At 44.6% G+C, this 18,679-nt stretch overlaps 1 protein-coding gene across 1 annotated transcript in view; it reads left to right on the forward strand.

Moving 5' to 3' along the window:
• The first annotated feature begins 440 nt into the window (after positions 1-440).
• Positions 441-18,679, forward strand: part of LOC119436080 (membrane-bound transcription factor site-1 protease-like) — a 71,529-nt gene continuing 53,290 nt past the window's right edge. The window contains exons 1-9 of the mRNA XM_037702824.2: positions 441-638; positions 924-1,227; positions 4,772-4,923; positions 5,278-5,386; positions 5,577-5,656; positions 10,750-10,867; positions 11,301-11,411; positions 11,513-11,622; positions 12,105-12,221. Coding sequence (XP_037558752.1) covers positions 1,035-1,227; positions 4,772-4,923; positions 5,278-5,386; positions 5,577-5,656; positions 10,750-10,867; positions 11,301-11,411; positions 11,513-11,622; positions 12,105-12,221 — 990 coding nt within the window. The 5' untranslated portion in view covers positions 441-638; positions 924-1,034. The remainder of the gene's footprint in view (positions 639-923; positions 1,228-4,771; positions 4,924-5,277; positions 5,387-5,576; positions 5,657-10,749; positions 10,868-11,300; positions 11,412-11,512; positions 11,623-12,104; positions 12,222-18,679) is intronic.

The following is an 18,679-nucleotide window of genomic DNA, read 5'->3' on the forward strand; positions in this document are numbered from 1 at the left end:
TTTTCCCCTACTGCGAAAGCAAGTTATAGTCGTTGTTTTCCTTTCTTGCACTAGCGATCCGCAAATTTTGTTTTCGTTTTTATTTTCGTGAATTCATGCATTTACAAACAATGTAAACGCTTTGTGGCTACCGAAATAGCGGCACGAGCGTTGGAACAGATCGCAGAAGCAGACGACAGCGAACAAGTTATAGCTAGCGCCACTCCGCTCGTACGTTCTATCCCTAGCGGTAAAAGTGGTGAACTAGACCAGGCGTGCTGGAGCCGGGAGATCTGTGCAGGTCTGGAGTTCAGTAGGTCGTGGTTCACACTACAGTGCCTAGAATATAGTATATTCTAGGCACTGTAGTTCAAACTCACGTGAAGGGGCCTTGCTGGCTACAAATGGCACAAGCCATGATATCACGGTTACCTTTTGGCAACCATGGGCAAGCAAGAGTCATCTTTAAAAATGGCCGCCTCTTTGCTGTGGGTACGGAGGTACGGAGTCGTTCAATTAGGGTAGTTGTAGGAGCATACGAGTGATGTCATTTCGGATCCCGCAATGCATGACATAACGCCGGAGATTTGCAAGAGACGGCGGAAACGTTTTATTTTACTTCACAGGGGATCAGCAGACGAACGCCAAACATGGATCAGGTACTTTGGTCTCGAACACACTACCGACTTGCTGTATTCGGTGCTGTATCTGTGGCTGTATGTAGAACTAGCACAGTACAACTGTTATTTGCATTGCTCCATCTTGTAGGAAGCATCCAGAAAGATTCTAGACTGCAAACGCATTGGTTAAATCTTAGTAAGCTAATATACGGTTTCGGTGTGGAAGTGTATTCTGTAGTTCATGCACTAAGTGGTTAGTGCCAGTCGTGTTTACATGATGCTATTAAGTCCATGCGTTCACATTTTCTTTTTGTTCATTTTCAGTTCTCACAGTGCACGTGCCTGGATGTGGTTATGGCGGTAACTGAATATGCTTGTTGCCATTGAAGTAAGCACTCAGAAAAAAACGCCGTTCGCGTTCATCGCTGCGTCACCATGAAACTGAGGGCGCGCTGGAAGCGCAGGAGAAGTCCTCTTTTTATCTCCTGGTTGCCCGTCCTCTGCTTGTTATGCGCTCCGACCGGAGCCACAAGCGGTTTGAAAGCTCAACTGGTGGAGTCTATGTGCAATACTAGCCATCCTGAGCAGAGGGTTTTGCTGCAATACTCCACTTCAGTTGTGCGAAACGGTACGCATTTGTTCGTTACCCGCCTCCTTGAATCGATTGTCTGCTAATTCGTGCACATTGTCAAGCACCAATCACGAGAACAAGCTGCATGTGGCAGTGAAACTTGGAAGACAAATATCGTAACGTGGATTGTTAACGGACTCGAGTGTTTTTCAACTGCAACATCATGTGTGAATTGATATCCTATCGCCACCTTTATCAGTTACGGTTTCCTTTTGAAAAATCAAAACAAAATATAAAGCTTTTCTAGTAGTTGTAGAATGTTATAAGACATTGGTTAATGTGTTTTAGTTTGAAACAGCTTTTGTTGTTTCCAAACAGTTTACAAAGTCCAGTGCACTTTGAAAACCGTTTGGTGCCACAATTAGAAAAGTTAATCGAATTCTTCAAATTTAGACGGGTTGATGCATGTAGAAGTATAAAAAATATTAATGGTTCTATGTATTAAAATGTTTAGTCTTCAGCTGTTGCTCTACTACATATAGCATTTTGAATATATTTTTTCATGTGTAGAAGCACACACACACACACACAAATTACCAATTTAAATGCAACTTGTTTTGCACATCTTGTAGTTACTCTGCCTTTGGGCTCTTCAAATGTGGCCTCGGTAAAAAATATGCCATGTATGTCGCAAATTTCTGCGTAGTTATTAAAATAGGTAATGTAGTAGTTCTGATGTTCTTAAAAGTCTCTTATTTACTTTTATAATTTTCAAAAGGCTCTGTACCAGCAGTAATTGCAGTCTAGCTGTGTTGAGGGAAGCACCTCCAATTCTTAATCATTAGTGAAAATGTTCCAGTTAGCACAGTAGAAAAGGTAGTCTTCAGTACTTTTATTTTATGATAAGTGTTACAGGAAATATAAACTACAGTGCTAAAATTAGTTAAAGGGACTGACAACCAATTCTTATGGTACCCATTTTTTATTAGTGCAATGGAAAGCTTGCCAGACAGTGTTGAATAACGCAATGGTAACACAGAAAACGCCGTGGAAAATTTTTTTTATCGTAATTTTTCTTTCTGCAGTGAGGATGCTGCAATGAGGATGGAAGCATGCTGCAAACAGTGATAGGTGAATTCGATAGCGATTATACACCAGCATTGGTGGGAGGCAGACAAGTGTGGTCGTAGCTGTGAGAAAGTATGGTTATCAAGCCGATGCTCCTATGATTCATGTTTTCTGAAGTGTTAAGTTATTTCTACAATAATAGCTACATGCTTTCCTGGTTTCCTGTCCAACAGCTTTGGTCATTAACAAGTCAAGGGTGTTTTTTAGCCAAACCAAGTTGAGTTCTCTAAAGTGAAACGACGCTTTTACACGTGATAACGCAGTTCAGCTTGTTGTCGTAGCCACGCATGCTCTTTTGATTTCCAAAGCATGCATGTCGTCTCTTGAAGATCAGAGCGAGCTGAAACAAGGATTTCAACTCGCATGCATGCTCAGAATGTTGCGTGCAATCAACAGCAATCGTGTGCACTGCCATGCATTGAGGGACGCGAGCGCCACTTGTGAGCGTGGACTTTATTTACTTCGTAATATGCATAGAATAAAGCTCAAAAGCCTAATAATATACAAACTGCAATTTTAAGCAATAAGTATGTGGTACTTAACAGCCGACTTACATAAGCAATTTCGTATACTACATCTGCAGTCCGAAGTACCAAGGTTCACCACCAGTTCGCTCCACTTACTGGTTTTTGAGACCTTCTTTGCCAATTTAACATTACAATTACTGCTACAATTGCAAACAGCGTGCTTAATTCTATAAGTCATGGTTATTTCATTTCCATCAACATTTCGCAACACATTCTGGCCATCTGTCAGTCTCTTTAATGATGTGTTGATTGGCAGTGTTGATTTAAAAATATTAGTCAACTTGAAAATAGCAATTTTATTTCTTAAAGGGACTGTCTACCATTCAGAAGATATTCTTAGATTGTGGTGAAAAGGAGAATATTGTGTGTCACATTAACGGAAACGAGCATGCTTTTGTTTCATAAACGAGAAATTATATATTTAATTTGGCTCTGAAAGTGGTACAAAAATTACATGTGGCATCCTTCAACGGTGTAACAGTGTAAAACAGTTTTTGCTGTCATGCAACTACATTGACATATTGCTCAAGATTTGATTTTATGTGCTTCTGCTATCTTTTGTTGGCATCATAGAGTAATTTCTCAGTACGTGCTGAGAAGTGGTACTGACTTCGTGCAGACAAATGGAGTGGTGCATCGATGGGTCCTCAAGTGTGCCCTTTTGACATGGTGTTGTGCACCAGTGCGAGTTGCATTGTGGGAGGGGGCAAGGGTCACATTCAGAATGTCGAAAATGCTTTGCGCTTTTAAGCCGTGCTGCCGCCATTACAGCACAAGTGTAGCAATTCCTTACCACAATTTTCCTGCTAGAGTGATGCACAAAAAGCTTGGATTTCAGCAGAGCACCAATAGAAAGACACAGCCTACACAATCTGCGCTTGCAGGCAACATGTGAGATTTTAGGTGGCGAAGAAAAAAATAAAGCTTTTAACTGATTTGTGCTGCGGATGGCTATTAGAGTCATAATTCGTGTTTAACACAAAGTAATTATTCCTGCGATACCCTATGTGCTTCCAGTTTCCCACTTTTACATGCACGACATTACCATTGCCTTCAGTAATCAGTGTTGCTAGAATCCATGCACAGTTTTAACAAAAGACTACACAGATTGAAAAATTTTTGTTGTACGAATTTCGACTCACTTAAAAAAAAAAAAAAAACACTGCATGTCTAGACATTTTGAATGGTATGCTGTCTATTGCGCTACAGATAGAAGATCCTTGAAAGACGGTTCCCAGTCCTTTTAAATATTTCTGTGATAAAAGGAAACTAAGGCGAAATTTTCAATTTTAATGCTACAGTAATTAACTTCATTTTGGGTAACATGCCAAACATCAACATCTTTAAATGATTTGGATAAAAATAAGATGTTTAAATATTTTAATGAGATAGAAGGGGAACTGAGGGGCCTGACTTCTTTATTAGACACAACCACATGAAGCCAACAGACAATGAAGGCAAGGAAAGCATAGGAGAAATAACCTGTGGTTTCAATTGCCGTGTAGAAACGATAAGGTAAAGGGAAATGAAAGTGGGTGAAAAACAACTTGCAGCGAAACCCACATATTCCGCATTACACATACGATGCTCTACCATCTGAGCTACAGCAATTGCTTTTCTCCCATCCACTTCCTTGGGTCTTTGTGTATGTGTACAAGGTTTAACCTTGGAAGTGTTAGCCAGTGATATAAAGTTTCTTAAGGGATAATATAGGCCTCTTTCATATATATTTTCATTGTATTGGAGGTACAGTGGATTCATTTGCAGTGATTTCATTGCAGCAATAGGTTTCTTAATTATGCTCTCTAAGTGGTTCATTATGAGAAAAGGAAAGGTTGGCCTTCTGCAGCCCTTGAGGGAGCACGGCTCAGCGCCAATAATTATGCTCTGTAGTATAACCGTGCATAGTCTGTATCATTGTTTCTACATCAGGCCTTTTATTACAGAGTATATCATCACATTCAAGCACTATTACCGGACAAATGCACGAGACAAATTCATCAAAGCAGCCCTCAGAGGATCGGGAATCCATAACTGGGAGCGGTTGCCCCGCCAAAATGCAGCCACAGACTATCCCAGTGACTTCGAACTTATAAGGGTACGTCAGAGAGAGAAAAAAAAAAGACAGATGCACCTTCCTTTTTAATCCTTTTTTTTAAGCCTTGTGAATTGTGTTGTAAAGTAACTATAAATGAGTACGTCTTGCACGCTGTTAATGCAAAACTACTTTTACGTGCTGATGGAAAATTGCTTTGTTCATCTCATCCCTGAGCAGTTCCTAATGTCGAAAGGTTGCAAAACCATTGTAACTACTGAAGTCCCAATACATTTTGACTAATTCTTTTTGGCATTAGTTTTGGTACTATTCCAGTAGTTTTATCCTTACTCTCAGTGTGGCACCATAGTTTGGCTATTGTGGAGTAACAATTCAACTGTTTTGACCTACCCTTAGCTACTTGAAGGAACTGTTGAAGAGGGACTGGCAGCTCTTCAGGATCACCCGCTTGTCAAATATGTTACGCCACAACGGAGTGTGACTCGTACACTAAAGTTTCTAAATGGTAAGTAACTCTTTTGCCCTGTCTCTACAAGCTGCCATGAAAATTCGCAGTGTGTTGTCAAGTTTCAGCTGCTGTGCGACCCTTTTTCTATTCTTGGAACTTCCTTGTGGAGCTTTAATTATAATGTAATTGACTGCCCTGTCATAGGAAAATATTCCTATGCTCTGACATGCTGCTTTTTACTCTATAGCCTCTGATGAAGCACGATGCAGGGACGTTTCTTGTTGGCACTCGTCACGCTCATTCTCAAGACGAAACAGCCTTGCATGGGTATGTCTCGAGTTCTCCTTTATTTTAGAAGACTTGCATGAATGGAAAGTTCCTAAAGCAGGGATTAGAGTGCTGCAATTGCGATGGGTTCTAAACCTGTCCATGTCAAGTATTCTGTTTTCAAGTGAACAGTGGCCATTTGAGAGTGTAGCCATTATTACATAATATACCACTGAGTAAGCAAAAATTGAGATATGAAGTGACATTTTCTGTTTACATGTGGCTTGAAAATTGGAACAAAAAATGTCGCAGTTTCGCCCTAAAGGGGAAGCATCAATTGCGATAGCAAATTAGTAGAGAGCTATTCGGAGTAGGGATAGTAGTTTTATCGGCTGCATAAACTTGGACACATTCGCTTACTAACTGAATTAACAAGCGTGGTGTCAGCGCGCACAAGCAAACATGATCACACTGAATGATCGCAGACGACGACTGTCAAAACGCTGGCAGCAAGTGCAGCCGCCGCAGCGGGCAAAGGTTCGCGCGGTCTATCGCTTCAACGGAAACTGAGCGGCGAATGCACAGTGCATACAAAGGTCAGAGCCGTGTGGAGATAAGAGACGATGCGGGCGACCGCCACTGCCGGGCGAAGTGCAGAGGAGTTGTGCAGAGGAGAAGTTGTTGGCAGAGGAGAAGCTGCTCCCTCCCCGCGCTGCCTTCCCGCTTTCTTGCTTTCGCGTGGGAGATTGAGTGGCCAGTTCCCCTTGCACCCGGTTGCAAGATAAGCATTTGTTAAAGCAGCACAGCGTCGCCCCGCCTCCCTCCCTCCCAAACCTGCACGGCCTTTCGCGCGACAGTTGCGTTTGCTTTCCACTGTGCGTTCGCTCTCCGTGATAGCACGCGTCCCCCGCGCGCTTTCACTCGCGCATACGGCGCTGCGGTGACGATTTTATCGCCCTTGGACTTTATACGGAACCTCACGGCTACGCTGACGCTGATGGCAGAAATCCGGTTGAAGTGTCCATATAACTGCTATCGCAATAAAAGGTGCAAATGTCAAATTCACTGAAGTTAAGTACTTATAGGGCTCTGGTCCATGCAGATGTATGTTGCAGATTGTGTCTGGGTTTCCTTTTTTTTTACTGAACCTAAAAGTGACTCTCAGAACATGAAAAAAAAAAAATAACATAAATGGAGTGTAAAAGCTAAATTTGATAGCTTTCAAATACGCATTGTACTCTGGTACACACTTATCTGTGCTTTCTGTGTTTGTCTGCTGTCTGCTTTAGTGAGGTTGCTGAAGCTTGAATTGAATGTGATGGATAGTAATTGCAGTTCAACCGAAATGTAGTTGGGCACTGAGTTGTGTTGGGGCCACAGGCCTACTACAGTAAAAGCTCGATGATACGATCACGGCTAATACGAATTTCCGGATGATACGAATTTTTCTGTGGTCCCGGCCGAGCCCCATTACTTTGCAACGTGCTAGAGAACGGTTGTTACGAATCGATTTTCAGCCTGCGTCGGTTGATACGAATAAACGCCGCCCCACCGACGGCCGCGAAAGAGAACAGCGCGCAGTCACGCGCTTTCTCTCCTTCTCTTTTGGTGCGGAGGCGCGGCGCCGGACAGCGCGGACTCCGCGACTGGGCGCGAAGAGTTTGAAGCGGTGGCGCTTTTAGTGCTTTTGTACTTTTCCTCCTTTTCTGCGAGCCGTCAGATGGAGTGGCTGCTGCGCTTCGGGCCGCGTTCTTCGTGTTTGCGCCATTTTGCCTAGTCGCAGCGAGCTATGTCTCGCAAGCGGAAAGCACTCTCCTTTAAAGAGAAATTAGACATTCTTCGAAAGGTCGATGAGAATCCCAAGAGGAAGTGGACGGAGTTGGCTAAGGAGCTAGGCCTCGCAACGTCAACACTGAGCACAATTGTTGCACAGCGAGACTATCATGAAAAACGTGCTTTCGTTCAACGTCAACGCAAAGCAAGCAAATTCGAACTCGCTTATTTCGAACATACCGCGCACCGACAGTGCTCTTAGCAGCGCGTCAAATCACGCGGTGGCGCCTCCGACCGGCATTGCTCCGACACCGCCATAGAGCAAAAGCTCAGGAGAGACCCCTCAATGCCGCACGCCAAGGAACCGGAAAAAAAGAACCCGCGGCGGAAATTTCCTTCTCTCTCAAATTGCAAGGTCGCCGTTTCTGCATCGCGCCGGAACAAGCGTGTACGTGCCGACTAGAGTGTTCTAGACAACCGTATTCTAGCACACACTAGTGCCGACGTCTCAGCCACGCGGATAAAATGGCAGTGAACCCTTCTCCTCTATTTTCTAGTCACATGTTGACCTTGCACGCTGCGGCAGCAGCGCAGAGGGAAGCAGCGGCGGAGGCACAGTCGGGCCAACGAAACTGCCACGCCCGCAAACGCTCGCTTCCCGATAACGGCAGAAAACGAAACTTCTGGGTGCGGCTAAAATAAGCTGGCGGCGGGCGCGCACGGAGATGTGCGCACGGAGTCGAAGGTGAGAGAGCCATGAGGGAGTTGAGAGCACGGTGGTTGAGAGGGAGGGCGAGGGGAGCCACCGAAGCGGCGGAGTTAACGTGGCCAAATCCGCTCCCCTGCCGCCCTCCTCCCTCACCTTCGACGGTCTCCGCGCGCACCCGTGTGCCGGCGCCGCCCGCTTGCTCCCTGAAGCTTCGTTTTCTGTCGTTATCGGGAAGCGACCGTTAGCCGGCGTGGGAAGTTTCGTGGCCCGCGCTTGCTATGCGCTGCGCGCCGCGATATTTCACGACTCGCACCGTTTGTGCATCGTGCTATGGTGCACGAATACTTCAAAAATACGTCCTTTTAATTCGAACAAATTTTCGGGCCCCTTCAAGTTCGAATTATCGAGATTCGACAGTAGCTTTAATTGTGTTTCGATGATACGAATTTCGGCTAATACGAATATTTTTCGTGACCCCGTGAGATTCGTATCATCGAGCTTTTACTGTAGAAACTAGGAAATAAAAAAATGCAGTGTTTGATACCTTTTGTGCAACATCTCCAAGAAAAATAAAAATGCAGCTTTTATGTCATAGTTTTGATCCCTGGAATTGAAATGTAATTTCAATTGCACATGTTTCGTTGGCACTTAATATTTGGCACTACTACTTTTTCCTAGTCGGTCTATTTGGTGTCGTGACTCGCATGCCAAAAAGAAATTTTTTCACAAGCACTCCTACAAATTAGGTACAGAAACGGTACGAATCACTGAAGAGTTCAATGGGCACAAATGGTGTCATTTGCTGTTTGTGACATCTCAAAAATTAGAGGTTGGGGTCACATGGTGTCACAAACCGCTTATGTGCGATTGTACAGCACGAAGGTGATGAGACAAGTGACAAGGACAAGCGCTGTGCTTGTCACTTATCTTGTCGACGTTTAACTTTCGTGCTGTATACTGACGATGACAGATCACAAACTTCCCCAAGCAGCCACCCTGCTTACGTGTACATCATTCAGGCTGATGCAACATGACCATGTAACCGGAAGCTAGGCACCTGCTGCCATATCGGCCACTCTCTCATCCTTCACTCTGAGCTTCTTTGCATTTGACGTGGGATAAGCCCGATCTTCTCATGACGCTTCACTGTGAAGGGAGCTTATTTTCTGGAAGCACGGAGTGGCCCACTCTCATTCTCACCCCTTTTATTTCATCCAGTGTTCAGCTTTCGACACAGTCATGGTGTAGCCTGGAATTACTGCGCCAGGCTGACTGAGGTGTGCATCTGCAGTTTGCAATACCACGCAGGAAGTGTGAAATATCTTGGTGCATGACGTGCACTATGGGATCGTAAGGCAGTATACTATTGTAGCTGCAAGCACTGTCTACAGAAACCAGCATAGGCTCTCATGCTGCACAAATATTGCCAGGTGCATCGCAATGGGACAAGCCATGAGGCACCAGGATACCAACTTTGTGATGACACCAATGCTTCAAGTCAATAAGCTTCCCCTAACTAACTGTCAACTGTAAAATCAATGAACAGAAAGGGGAGGAGTCTGATATACTGCATGATTTGCCTTCATACACTGAGCGAATACTACTTAAAGATAGTGATTGCGTGCAATGCGTCCGTGGCTTATGAAGAGCACACTTATGGAGGGTGGTGTAGCCAATGCGTGAAAAACTCTTCAGGGATTTTTTCACATTGAATATTTAGGCCCAAATTTAGGGAAACAGCCCTTACATGGGTGTGGCCCTTAGACAAGTATACAGGTGGTAATTTTTAAGTTTTCTGTAATTATTAAAAATCGCCAGTGGCAGATCGCATAACTCTTGTCCTCGAGCTGGATTATTCAAAGAGGCGGACATTACTAGCACTAGAAATCAAAACACATATTCAACTAATAAGACAATTTCACTAATTGCCTTCTTAATTACTTTACAGCATATATTCCAATTTACAAATTGTAGCTGGTGAGTTTGTAAGACGTATCCACTTGAAATTAATCTCCAAGATGACACCAGTTTCAAGATATTTCCCAAAGTGCGTGACGAAATACATAGACGTTCCAATTACATTTGTGCTTCAGTGCATAAAAGAGAATTTTCTTTAAAAAAGTAAGTGGAACAATAGTACATTTTTACGGCGAGTTTGATGGCACATATTTCCAAAGTGATGTCATTCTGGAAATTCATTCCAAGTGGTATCCACTTGGAATGAATTTCCTTGCAAACTCACCACCTTGCACACTCACCGCCTTGCAAACTCACCAGCTACAATTTGCAAATTGCAATATGTGCTATAAAGTATATAATTAAACAGGTAATTAGTGAATCTTTTTTTATCTAGTTGAATGTGTGTTTAGATTTCTCAAACAAATAATGTCTGCCTCTATGAATAATCCAGCTCAAGGACAAGAATTATGTTACCTTCAAACAGCCGATCTTTAAAAATTCTGGGAAACTTGAAAATGATTACCCCGTACCTACACATAGTATGTCGTTAAAATCAATTCTGGCTGTAGTGCAGTCTATTGTTTTTATTGCCTTATGTGCTGCAGTTCTGAAGTCGGAGGTCATGAAGTTATCAATCATTGCCACTTGCGTTCTCTTATTCTCCAAGTATGTGGACATATACAGTGGGACTTTTTGTTTACTTCATGTGCAGGACAGTGCCTTTGCGCATGAACCAGAGCGTAGCCCACAACGCAAGCTTATGCGTGTTATTCCTAGGCAAATCACAAAGGCACTACAAGCTGATGTCCTCTGGAATCTTGGTATTAGAGGTATGTAGTTAGTGTACAAATGCAGATCACACTGGCAGAATTTGCATGTTGGATGTGTAGCAGTTTTCATCAGCACTGCTTAGCTTACTAATATTGCCAATAGGTGTCATTCAGTTTGCTTGTATAATTGCTAGTGTAATTTACAAATCATATGTTTGTCTGTTTAACTTTAGCTTCTTTTTAAGTTTTACTGTTTTCAATTGTTATGCTATGGGTGTGAATGTGGGTTACGGCAAGCATGTTCTGTTTTCTGTTCTTGGTGTTGGCAGAGAACATAAGATCATGTCCTGTGCTTGCACACCCTTGTTTCAGAAATGTCAACACAACTGTAAGCTATGCTTTTTTGCATTGTATACATGCTTGCTTGCCTGTTTAGTAACTCATAAATTTGTACTGTTCCTTCTTTTTGTTCTCTTACTTTTCTTGTGCCAAGGTGCTAAGGTCAAGGTGGCAGTGTTTGACACTGGGCTTCCAAAAAACCATCCTCATTTTAAAAAAGTGAAAGAGCGAACAAATTGGACAAATGAAAAGATGCTTGATGATGGTATGTCTTCAGCGTTTGCGATCACAAAGCTTGCAAAGTAATTGTGCATGGCTATAGTGCAAAGTGCATGGTAGAAATTTTCTCATTGAGTTTACCGGCAGGTTTAGGCCATGGTACTTTTGTGGCTGGTGTGATTGCAAGCAGCCGTGACTGCCTTGGATTTGCGCCCGAGTCAGAGCTGCATGTGTACCGTGTCTTCAACAAGGATCAGGTCAGTACACTTTGTTGTGTAGCTACTTGCAGAGTAGAAGTTGTGAAGTCACTCATTTTGTTTTTCATTAGTCATGATAGATGGCTGCTTGTAGCACTTTTTTTTTTCAACAACATTGACTTCTGATGTTGGTGACTTAAAAATTTCAGATTTATACTTTTACAGAGTAGTCATAAACTGACTTGATCGTTGAAAAGCCACCTATTGCACCTATTGAGTCAGTTTGTGAAAACGTGTACAGTGGAATCTCATTGATACGATCTCCACGGGAACTGGAGAATAAAACATATCTGAAAATCGTATATAAAAAAAAGGAAAATTGGAAAAAAACATAGCCCGAAAAAACTATCATGCAGAATCGTATCAACGAGATTGCACTGTGTTCATACTGAGTACGGTATTGGTGCTGCAGGTCTGTTGTGTCATTTTGATCAGATTCATTTGCATTTTCTAAAGCATTGCCTTCCTTTGGTAATTTGCAGCTGTCCTACACATCTTGGTTTTTGGATGCATTCAACTATGCCATTCTGAAAAAGATCAATGTGCTTAATTTGAGCATTGGCGGGCCTGACTTCATGGATCATCCTTTTGTGGACAAGGTGATTGTTCTTTTTGTAGTTCCTATTGTTGACCCATTAAGCTCGATTCATTCTAGCATACTCACATTATTGTCAGATTATGTGCAAGCTGTGTTCACTTTTGCAGAAGTGTATTAGACTTTTGCACGATTACATTTGTGTGTGGGGTGTTTTGCGTCCAGCGTTCTAAGAAACCCTCACAAATAAGTCTTCATGGGTAAATGCTGCTCGATATGCCAGAGAGCCCAAACTGTTGTCACTGGTATTTGGTGGGTTTTCTTGTATGAGTGAAAATTGAGGGCTGGTGAATTAACAGTGGCTGTCAAAGCTATGCATAAATCAACAATTTATGTATTTTGTGCCATTATCTTTGGCGACCTAAATAAGAAAAAGGACGCACCCCCTGGATTAATGGTTGATGAGAAGGATTGTGTGTCTAGTGATGGAGGGCATGCGCTGAGTGGGGATGCTCGCCCATGCCTCGCACGTTGTAGGAATTGGACCTTTGAAGGGCTGGAGAGATCTCTAGGGGGCTATCCAGTATTGCCTTCATGGCCAGAGCACAGCACGAGGAACAGGCTATAAACATCAGTAGTTGAGGCAAAGAATGCTGTATGTGGTTAAGTTCAGTTTGGTTATATACAAAGCAATTAGAAAACCAAGAAACACATGGTTTTAAAAATGTTACCAAACTTTTAATAAAAGATAATGTCATAATTATGGTTTGGTGTGTTATGCATGTCTGTACTAGTTACATTGAATCAGCACCTGCTGACATGAGATCTAAAGTTACAGTTAATTCCTTTATATTGTGAAACTATCTTTTCGTTTCATTCTCGAAAAAAAAAAATTTGGTCCTTTGAAAAATCATCTACACTTAAGAATCTTGTTGGTTCGAGCAAAATAATGTCTCTGGCCTGGGCTTCCAGAACAGAGTCTGCAATAAGGAAAATGGGCAGTGGTTTAGACGATCTGTTACACATGGTGTTGTGTACAGTGGAATCTCGATGATACGATCACGGCTAATACGAATTTCCGGATGATACGAATTTTTCTGCGGTCCCGGCTGAGCCCCATTACTTTGCAACGTGCTAGAGAACGGTTGTTATGAATCGATTTTCTACCCGCGTCGGTTGATACGAATAAACGGTGCCCCACCGACGGCGGCAAAAAATAACAGCGCGCAGTCACGTGCTTTCTCCCTTTCTCTTTTGGTGCGGAGGTGCGGATGCGGCGCCGGACAGCGCAGAGACCACGACTGGGTGCGAAGAGTTTGACGCGGTGGCGCTTTTCTTGCTATTGCGCGCGGCCGCCGCAGCAGCGATCGAAGGTTCGTGCGGTCTATCGCTTCAACGGAAACTGAGCGGCGTAATCACAGCGCATACAAAGGTCAGAGCCGTGTGGAGATCGCTTTCAAGATACGGTGCACGCGATAACCCCGACAGCCGGCACAGGCGCTAAGTACAAGAACGCATTTGTTGGCAGAGTAGAAGCCCCGCCCCCCCCCCCCCCCCCTTCCCTCCTAGCCTCCCTCCTGCGCTGCCTTCCCGCTTTGCTCCTTTCGGTGGGAGATTGCGTCGCCAGTTACCCTTGCGCCCAGTTGCAAGATACGCATTTGGTGCCCTGCAGCACAGCGTCGCCCCCCCCCCCCCCCCCCCCTCGGCCTTTCGCGCGACGGAAGCAGGGCCGGGCTCGACTGGCGCGCCTGGCCGTGACGGAAGTCGCGTTTGCTCTCCACTGTGCATTCACTCTCCGTGCGTGAAGGTGCGCGGAAAGGCGCGCTTTCACTCGCACATACGGCGCGCGGTGACGATTTTATCGCCCTTGGACTCATGCTCCACATCTCATGCTCCTCCTCGGCATCGCCTTCGTTGATCTCCTCTCCCGTCGGTGGGCGCACCTTGTTGAGAAGCGTGCTCGCTACCGCCCTTGTTGGCGAGATTTTCCAGCGGAAGCTGCATTATAACCGGTATTTCGTCTCGCGCGGCTGCACTGTAAGCGGTATGCGTATACATGAAGTTCTATGGGAGGGTAAACGGGAGTCAGAAAAGGCCGCGTTGTAGCCACTTCTGCACTATAAACAGTTACGTTATAAGTGATCTATACTGTAAATGCTTTTTACGTGCGTGTGCCTGAGTGAGTTCACCTCCGACTCTTTAATTTAGCTAGTTTTAATTGTGTTTCGATGATACGAATTTCGGCTAATACGAATATTTTTCGTGACCCCGTGAGATTTGTATCATCGAGATTTCACTGTATTAGAAAATGGGAGACGTATCTTAACTGATGGCCTAGCTTTTGTTTGCTGATGAACAGGAATAAAGAGCAGTACAATAAAAAAGTCAGTGTTTTAGGCATCTTGTAGTAACCATAAGCAAGACCTCATCTGCTACAGTGATTGTACACTCGACCATATAAAACCAGCAGGCAATGAAGCCAAAGAAAGCATAGGGGTAATTAGCTGTTATTGAAGTTGAAATCTAGAAAATAGTGAAGAAAAGGCGGAAATGGAAGTGGACAAAAAGGTAATTTGTCGCCGATGGGGTCTGAACCCACAACCTTGGCATTATGTGGGTGTACATGCCATATGGTGTCTGTGCTTTTGTTTTGTTCATTATGATTAGTGCACCTTCCAAAGGACACCTTTAAAAGTAAGCATGTAAGGAAGCTTTGGCTCAGTGCCAAACTCTGATCTCCCTATTCAAATGCATGTAAAATGCATAAATGCTCTTGAGACAACTGCTGGACTGGTTTGAATGAAATGTGCTGCATTTGAGAGAGAGAAAGTTAAATTCTAGTTACTCTAGGAACCAGAATTTTGAATTAGAACCTCCAATTTTTTTTACAAAAATTGCCGAAAAGTAGGGGTGTGCGAAAATTCCAGTTTCGAATATTCGTCGAATATTACATTCGCACGATTCGTATTCGATTCGAAAACAGTGTATTCGAAAAGTTCGAATATTCGAATCACTTTGAATATTCGCTTGATATCGCTTGATAACGCACGACCACACGTGTGCTAAAGCCGAAACTTCGTCACCGTCGGCAAACGCTCCGGTTAGAAAACATAATAGAGAGTGACAAAAAGCGTTCTAGTGGTAATTTTTACCGTGACATTGCATTTATTTCCTTTTTCGTGGAAGTGGCACACGTGAGCAGTCGCACAGTTATACTTGGGATTGCAGGGTCAACATACTCGAGAGCGGCTAGTCCCAACTTGGGATTTTATTGCTTAGTTACATCGCATTCCCGGCAAGTATGCTTTAAATAACTTGTACTGCCTTCTAAACGTATTGAATATATGAAGCTTTTGTAACCTGTGATAGACTCGCTTCGTTAATATGTGCCATGGCAGATAGCGGAGATCATGACGACCCGCCTGCGAAACGGAGAAACAATCGAGACGCGGCGCCAAAACCAAAGGAAAGAAGCGCTATCTGGAAGCACTTTGTGAAGACATTGTCATCGTTGGCGCAGTGCAAGACATGCGGTGCAATACTTCAAACGCCGATGGGTACGAGTAGTCCGCTTGTCAACCATCTAAAACAGCATGCAACCGCGATGAAGGATGCAACCGGATGACTGCAGCAGGTGCGCCAGAGAAAGACCAGTCAATGATATTTGACTTTGTGCGCCGTACTGACCCTTTGTCAGAAAAGAAAACTCAAACACTCAATGCCAAGGTGGCTGCAATGGTAGCGCTTGATTTGCAACCTTATAGTGTTGTTGAAGACCGCGGATTCAAGAAACTCATGGCAGAGGCTGTTTCTAACTATCGCCTACTGTTGCGCACCACGTTTTCACGTACCCTTGTTCTGCGCTTGTTTGATGACACACGGAAGAAAGTGAAGGACGAGCTCAGCAGTGCTTTTGAAGGGGGAATAGCTGCTGTCACCTGTACCGGTGACATGTTGACATCACGCGCCAACAAGGGTTATGTGGCTTCACTTGCCACCTTCTCACTCCAAGTTTTAGGATGAAGCGGTTCACGCTTAACACTCGCCACATGGCTGTTAGCCATTCCGCCGAAAACATCGCGCAAATGCTTCTCAAGATGTGCGCGGAATGGGAAATACCGGATGGCTGCCGCAAGTACAGTAGCCGACCGATTTTCCGGACTTCGCGGGGACTGAAAAATAGTCCGAAAAATCCAGCAGTCCGAAAAACCGAACAGACCGAAAAACTCGCCCCCCCCATCCCCAAGAGAAAAAAATTATGAGGCCGGCTTAAGAAAAATGTCGTAGTTTCGCCCAAAAGGCGGAGCATCGATTGCAATAGCAAATTAATAGACACCGATACGAAGTAAGGATGTTAGTTTTATCGGCCGTATAAAGTTGTAAATATGCGCTTACTAACTAAATAAGCACGGTGTCACGCGCGCACAGGTTACATGAACACATCTCGCTCGATGACCGCGGGCAAATTGACCTTCTCACTGTCTATTCTCTCGCTTCAACGCGAACGTCGAAAAAAAAAACGAAAAAAAAACGGCGCATACGAAGCTGCTGGCACTCAGCGCACGCCCTTTGTACCCATCGCAGATCGCGGGCGCACACTTCGGCCACATAGCAGATCGCTTTCAAGATACGGTGCCTGCGTGGCAGCTCCGTCGGCAGCAGCCGCAAGAGCTGAATGCAACTCCCCACCGTCTCCGCCGCCTTCTCCCCTTGCCCCGCGAGCGAACAAAGTCCGCGCGCGCCTCCGGCCGCCTTCCTTTCTCGCGTGCGTGAGATTAAATTGTGGTTGCCGGCTGACCCTCGCAAGCTTTCACCCGCGCACAGCGTACGGCGCAACCGACACTTTCCGCTTAAAGTGATATGACGATAGTGCCGAGCTGACCGAAAAAAAAAGTGCCACTTTTTGGAACGTTTTGTTGGCCAAGGAAGAGCAGGCATGGCCTCGGAGACGAGAGGATACCGTGCGTGTACTAATCTTGAAGGCTATACAGGGGGGCACTGGAAGCTAAGCCCGGCCAAGCCAGCGGAAAATCCAACATGGCGGCCTCCAAGATCGGATAGCGTGGCTCGGAGCGAGCGATTCAGTCCGAAAAATCGAACATTGGCACCTATATTCGTCCGAAAAATCGGTCGCGAAAATGCATTAGCTCTATGGGAATCCTGCCGGTACATCTATGAAGTCCGGAATATCCAACAAGTCCGAATTTTTGGAGTCCGAAAAATCCGTCGGCTACTGTACATCGTCACAGATAACGGACGTAACATCCGTGCCACGGTCAGAAGGCTCCCGTGGACTGAGTGTGCGTGTTTCGCCCACACCTTGCAGCTAGCTATTCACGATGCAATCTCCAACACACCGTCAGTTGACCGTCTGTGCAAGAAAGCGAGGCACATTGTGGGCCACTATAAGCACAGCTAGTCTGCGCAAAAGAGATTTGGTGAGTACCAGAAGAAGATGGGCAAAGATCCACTTCGTCTGGTGCAAGATGTAGATACAAGGTGGAACAGCTAATGCTGTCCCGCCTCTTGGACTTGAAGGAGGCTGTCTCTGTTGAGCTGGCAACGTACGTCAAGTAGCAGCATTGATGGTCTCTGCTCAGCAGAATGGAAAGAGGCACTTGAATATGTGGAAGCTCTGAAGCCCTTATACGATGCAACTGTGATAACTAGTGCAGACAAATACCCATCACTTTCCACTCAGATACCAATTATTTTTGGCATGCTAAGTTGCCTCAGCAACTTTAGCGGCACAACAGGCTTTCATAAGGAACCTACAAGGTCTCTCAATACCAGATTCCCCTTGTATGCTGAGGACAAAGAAACATGCTTGGCCATGTTTTTGGACCCACGCTTCAAGTCTACGGTATTCAGAAACAACAAACAAAAGGTGATGTGCTGGAAAGATCTGGTGCTTCAAGATGTTGCCCTATGCCCTGCTGGGGAAGTCACACAGCAAGCAGCAAAAGTGCAGGAGCCACAACATTGTGTGCAGCCATCCTCCGATGTTTGGAGTGCTTTTGACAATCTTGCAAGCAGTCAAGTAGCAAGTGCACCATTGTCTACTTCAGAATGGGAAATTGATGCATATTCTGAAGAAGCCCTACTGAAGAAAGAGAGTGACCCATGTGACTGGTGGCGAACCGTGGGCACCTTCAGATACCCCATTCTGGCAAAGCTTTGCCCCAAGTACCTACCTATACCAGCCACTTCGGTTCCAAGCGAGCATGCCTTTTCAGTGGCAGGGGAGGTTGTCTCTGTTTGGAGGGAGCACCTCCTGCCTGATTATGTGGATCAGCTTATATTTCTTCATGATAACATCTAGTCATTACATTTCTTCATGATAACAGCTAGTCATTACTTGCATTGTGCTGTGATATTTGCTTGCATTGTGCTAGCATGGACATTGTGTTCCAAATAGCAGTGTATGTTGTGTTAACAGACAGGCTGTTGTGTATTTTTTTAGATAACTACATGTTAAATAAATTATTGTTACTGTAGAGGCATTTGTCCTTTGATATTCGA

The sequence above is a fragment of the Dermacentor silvarum genome, chromosome 1 (assembly GCF_013339745.2).
Source record: "Dermacentor silvarum isolate Dsil-2018 chromosome 1, BIME_Dsil_1.4, whole genome shotgun sequence".
NCBI lineage: Eukaryota > Metazoa > Arthropoda > Arachnida > Ixodida > Ixodidae > Dermacentor > Dermacentor silvarum.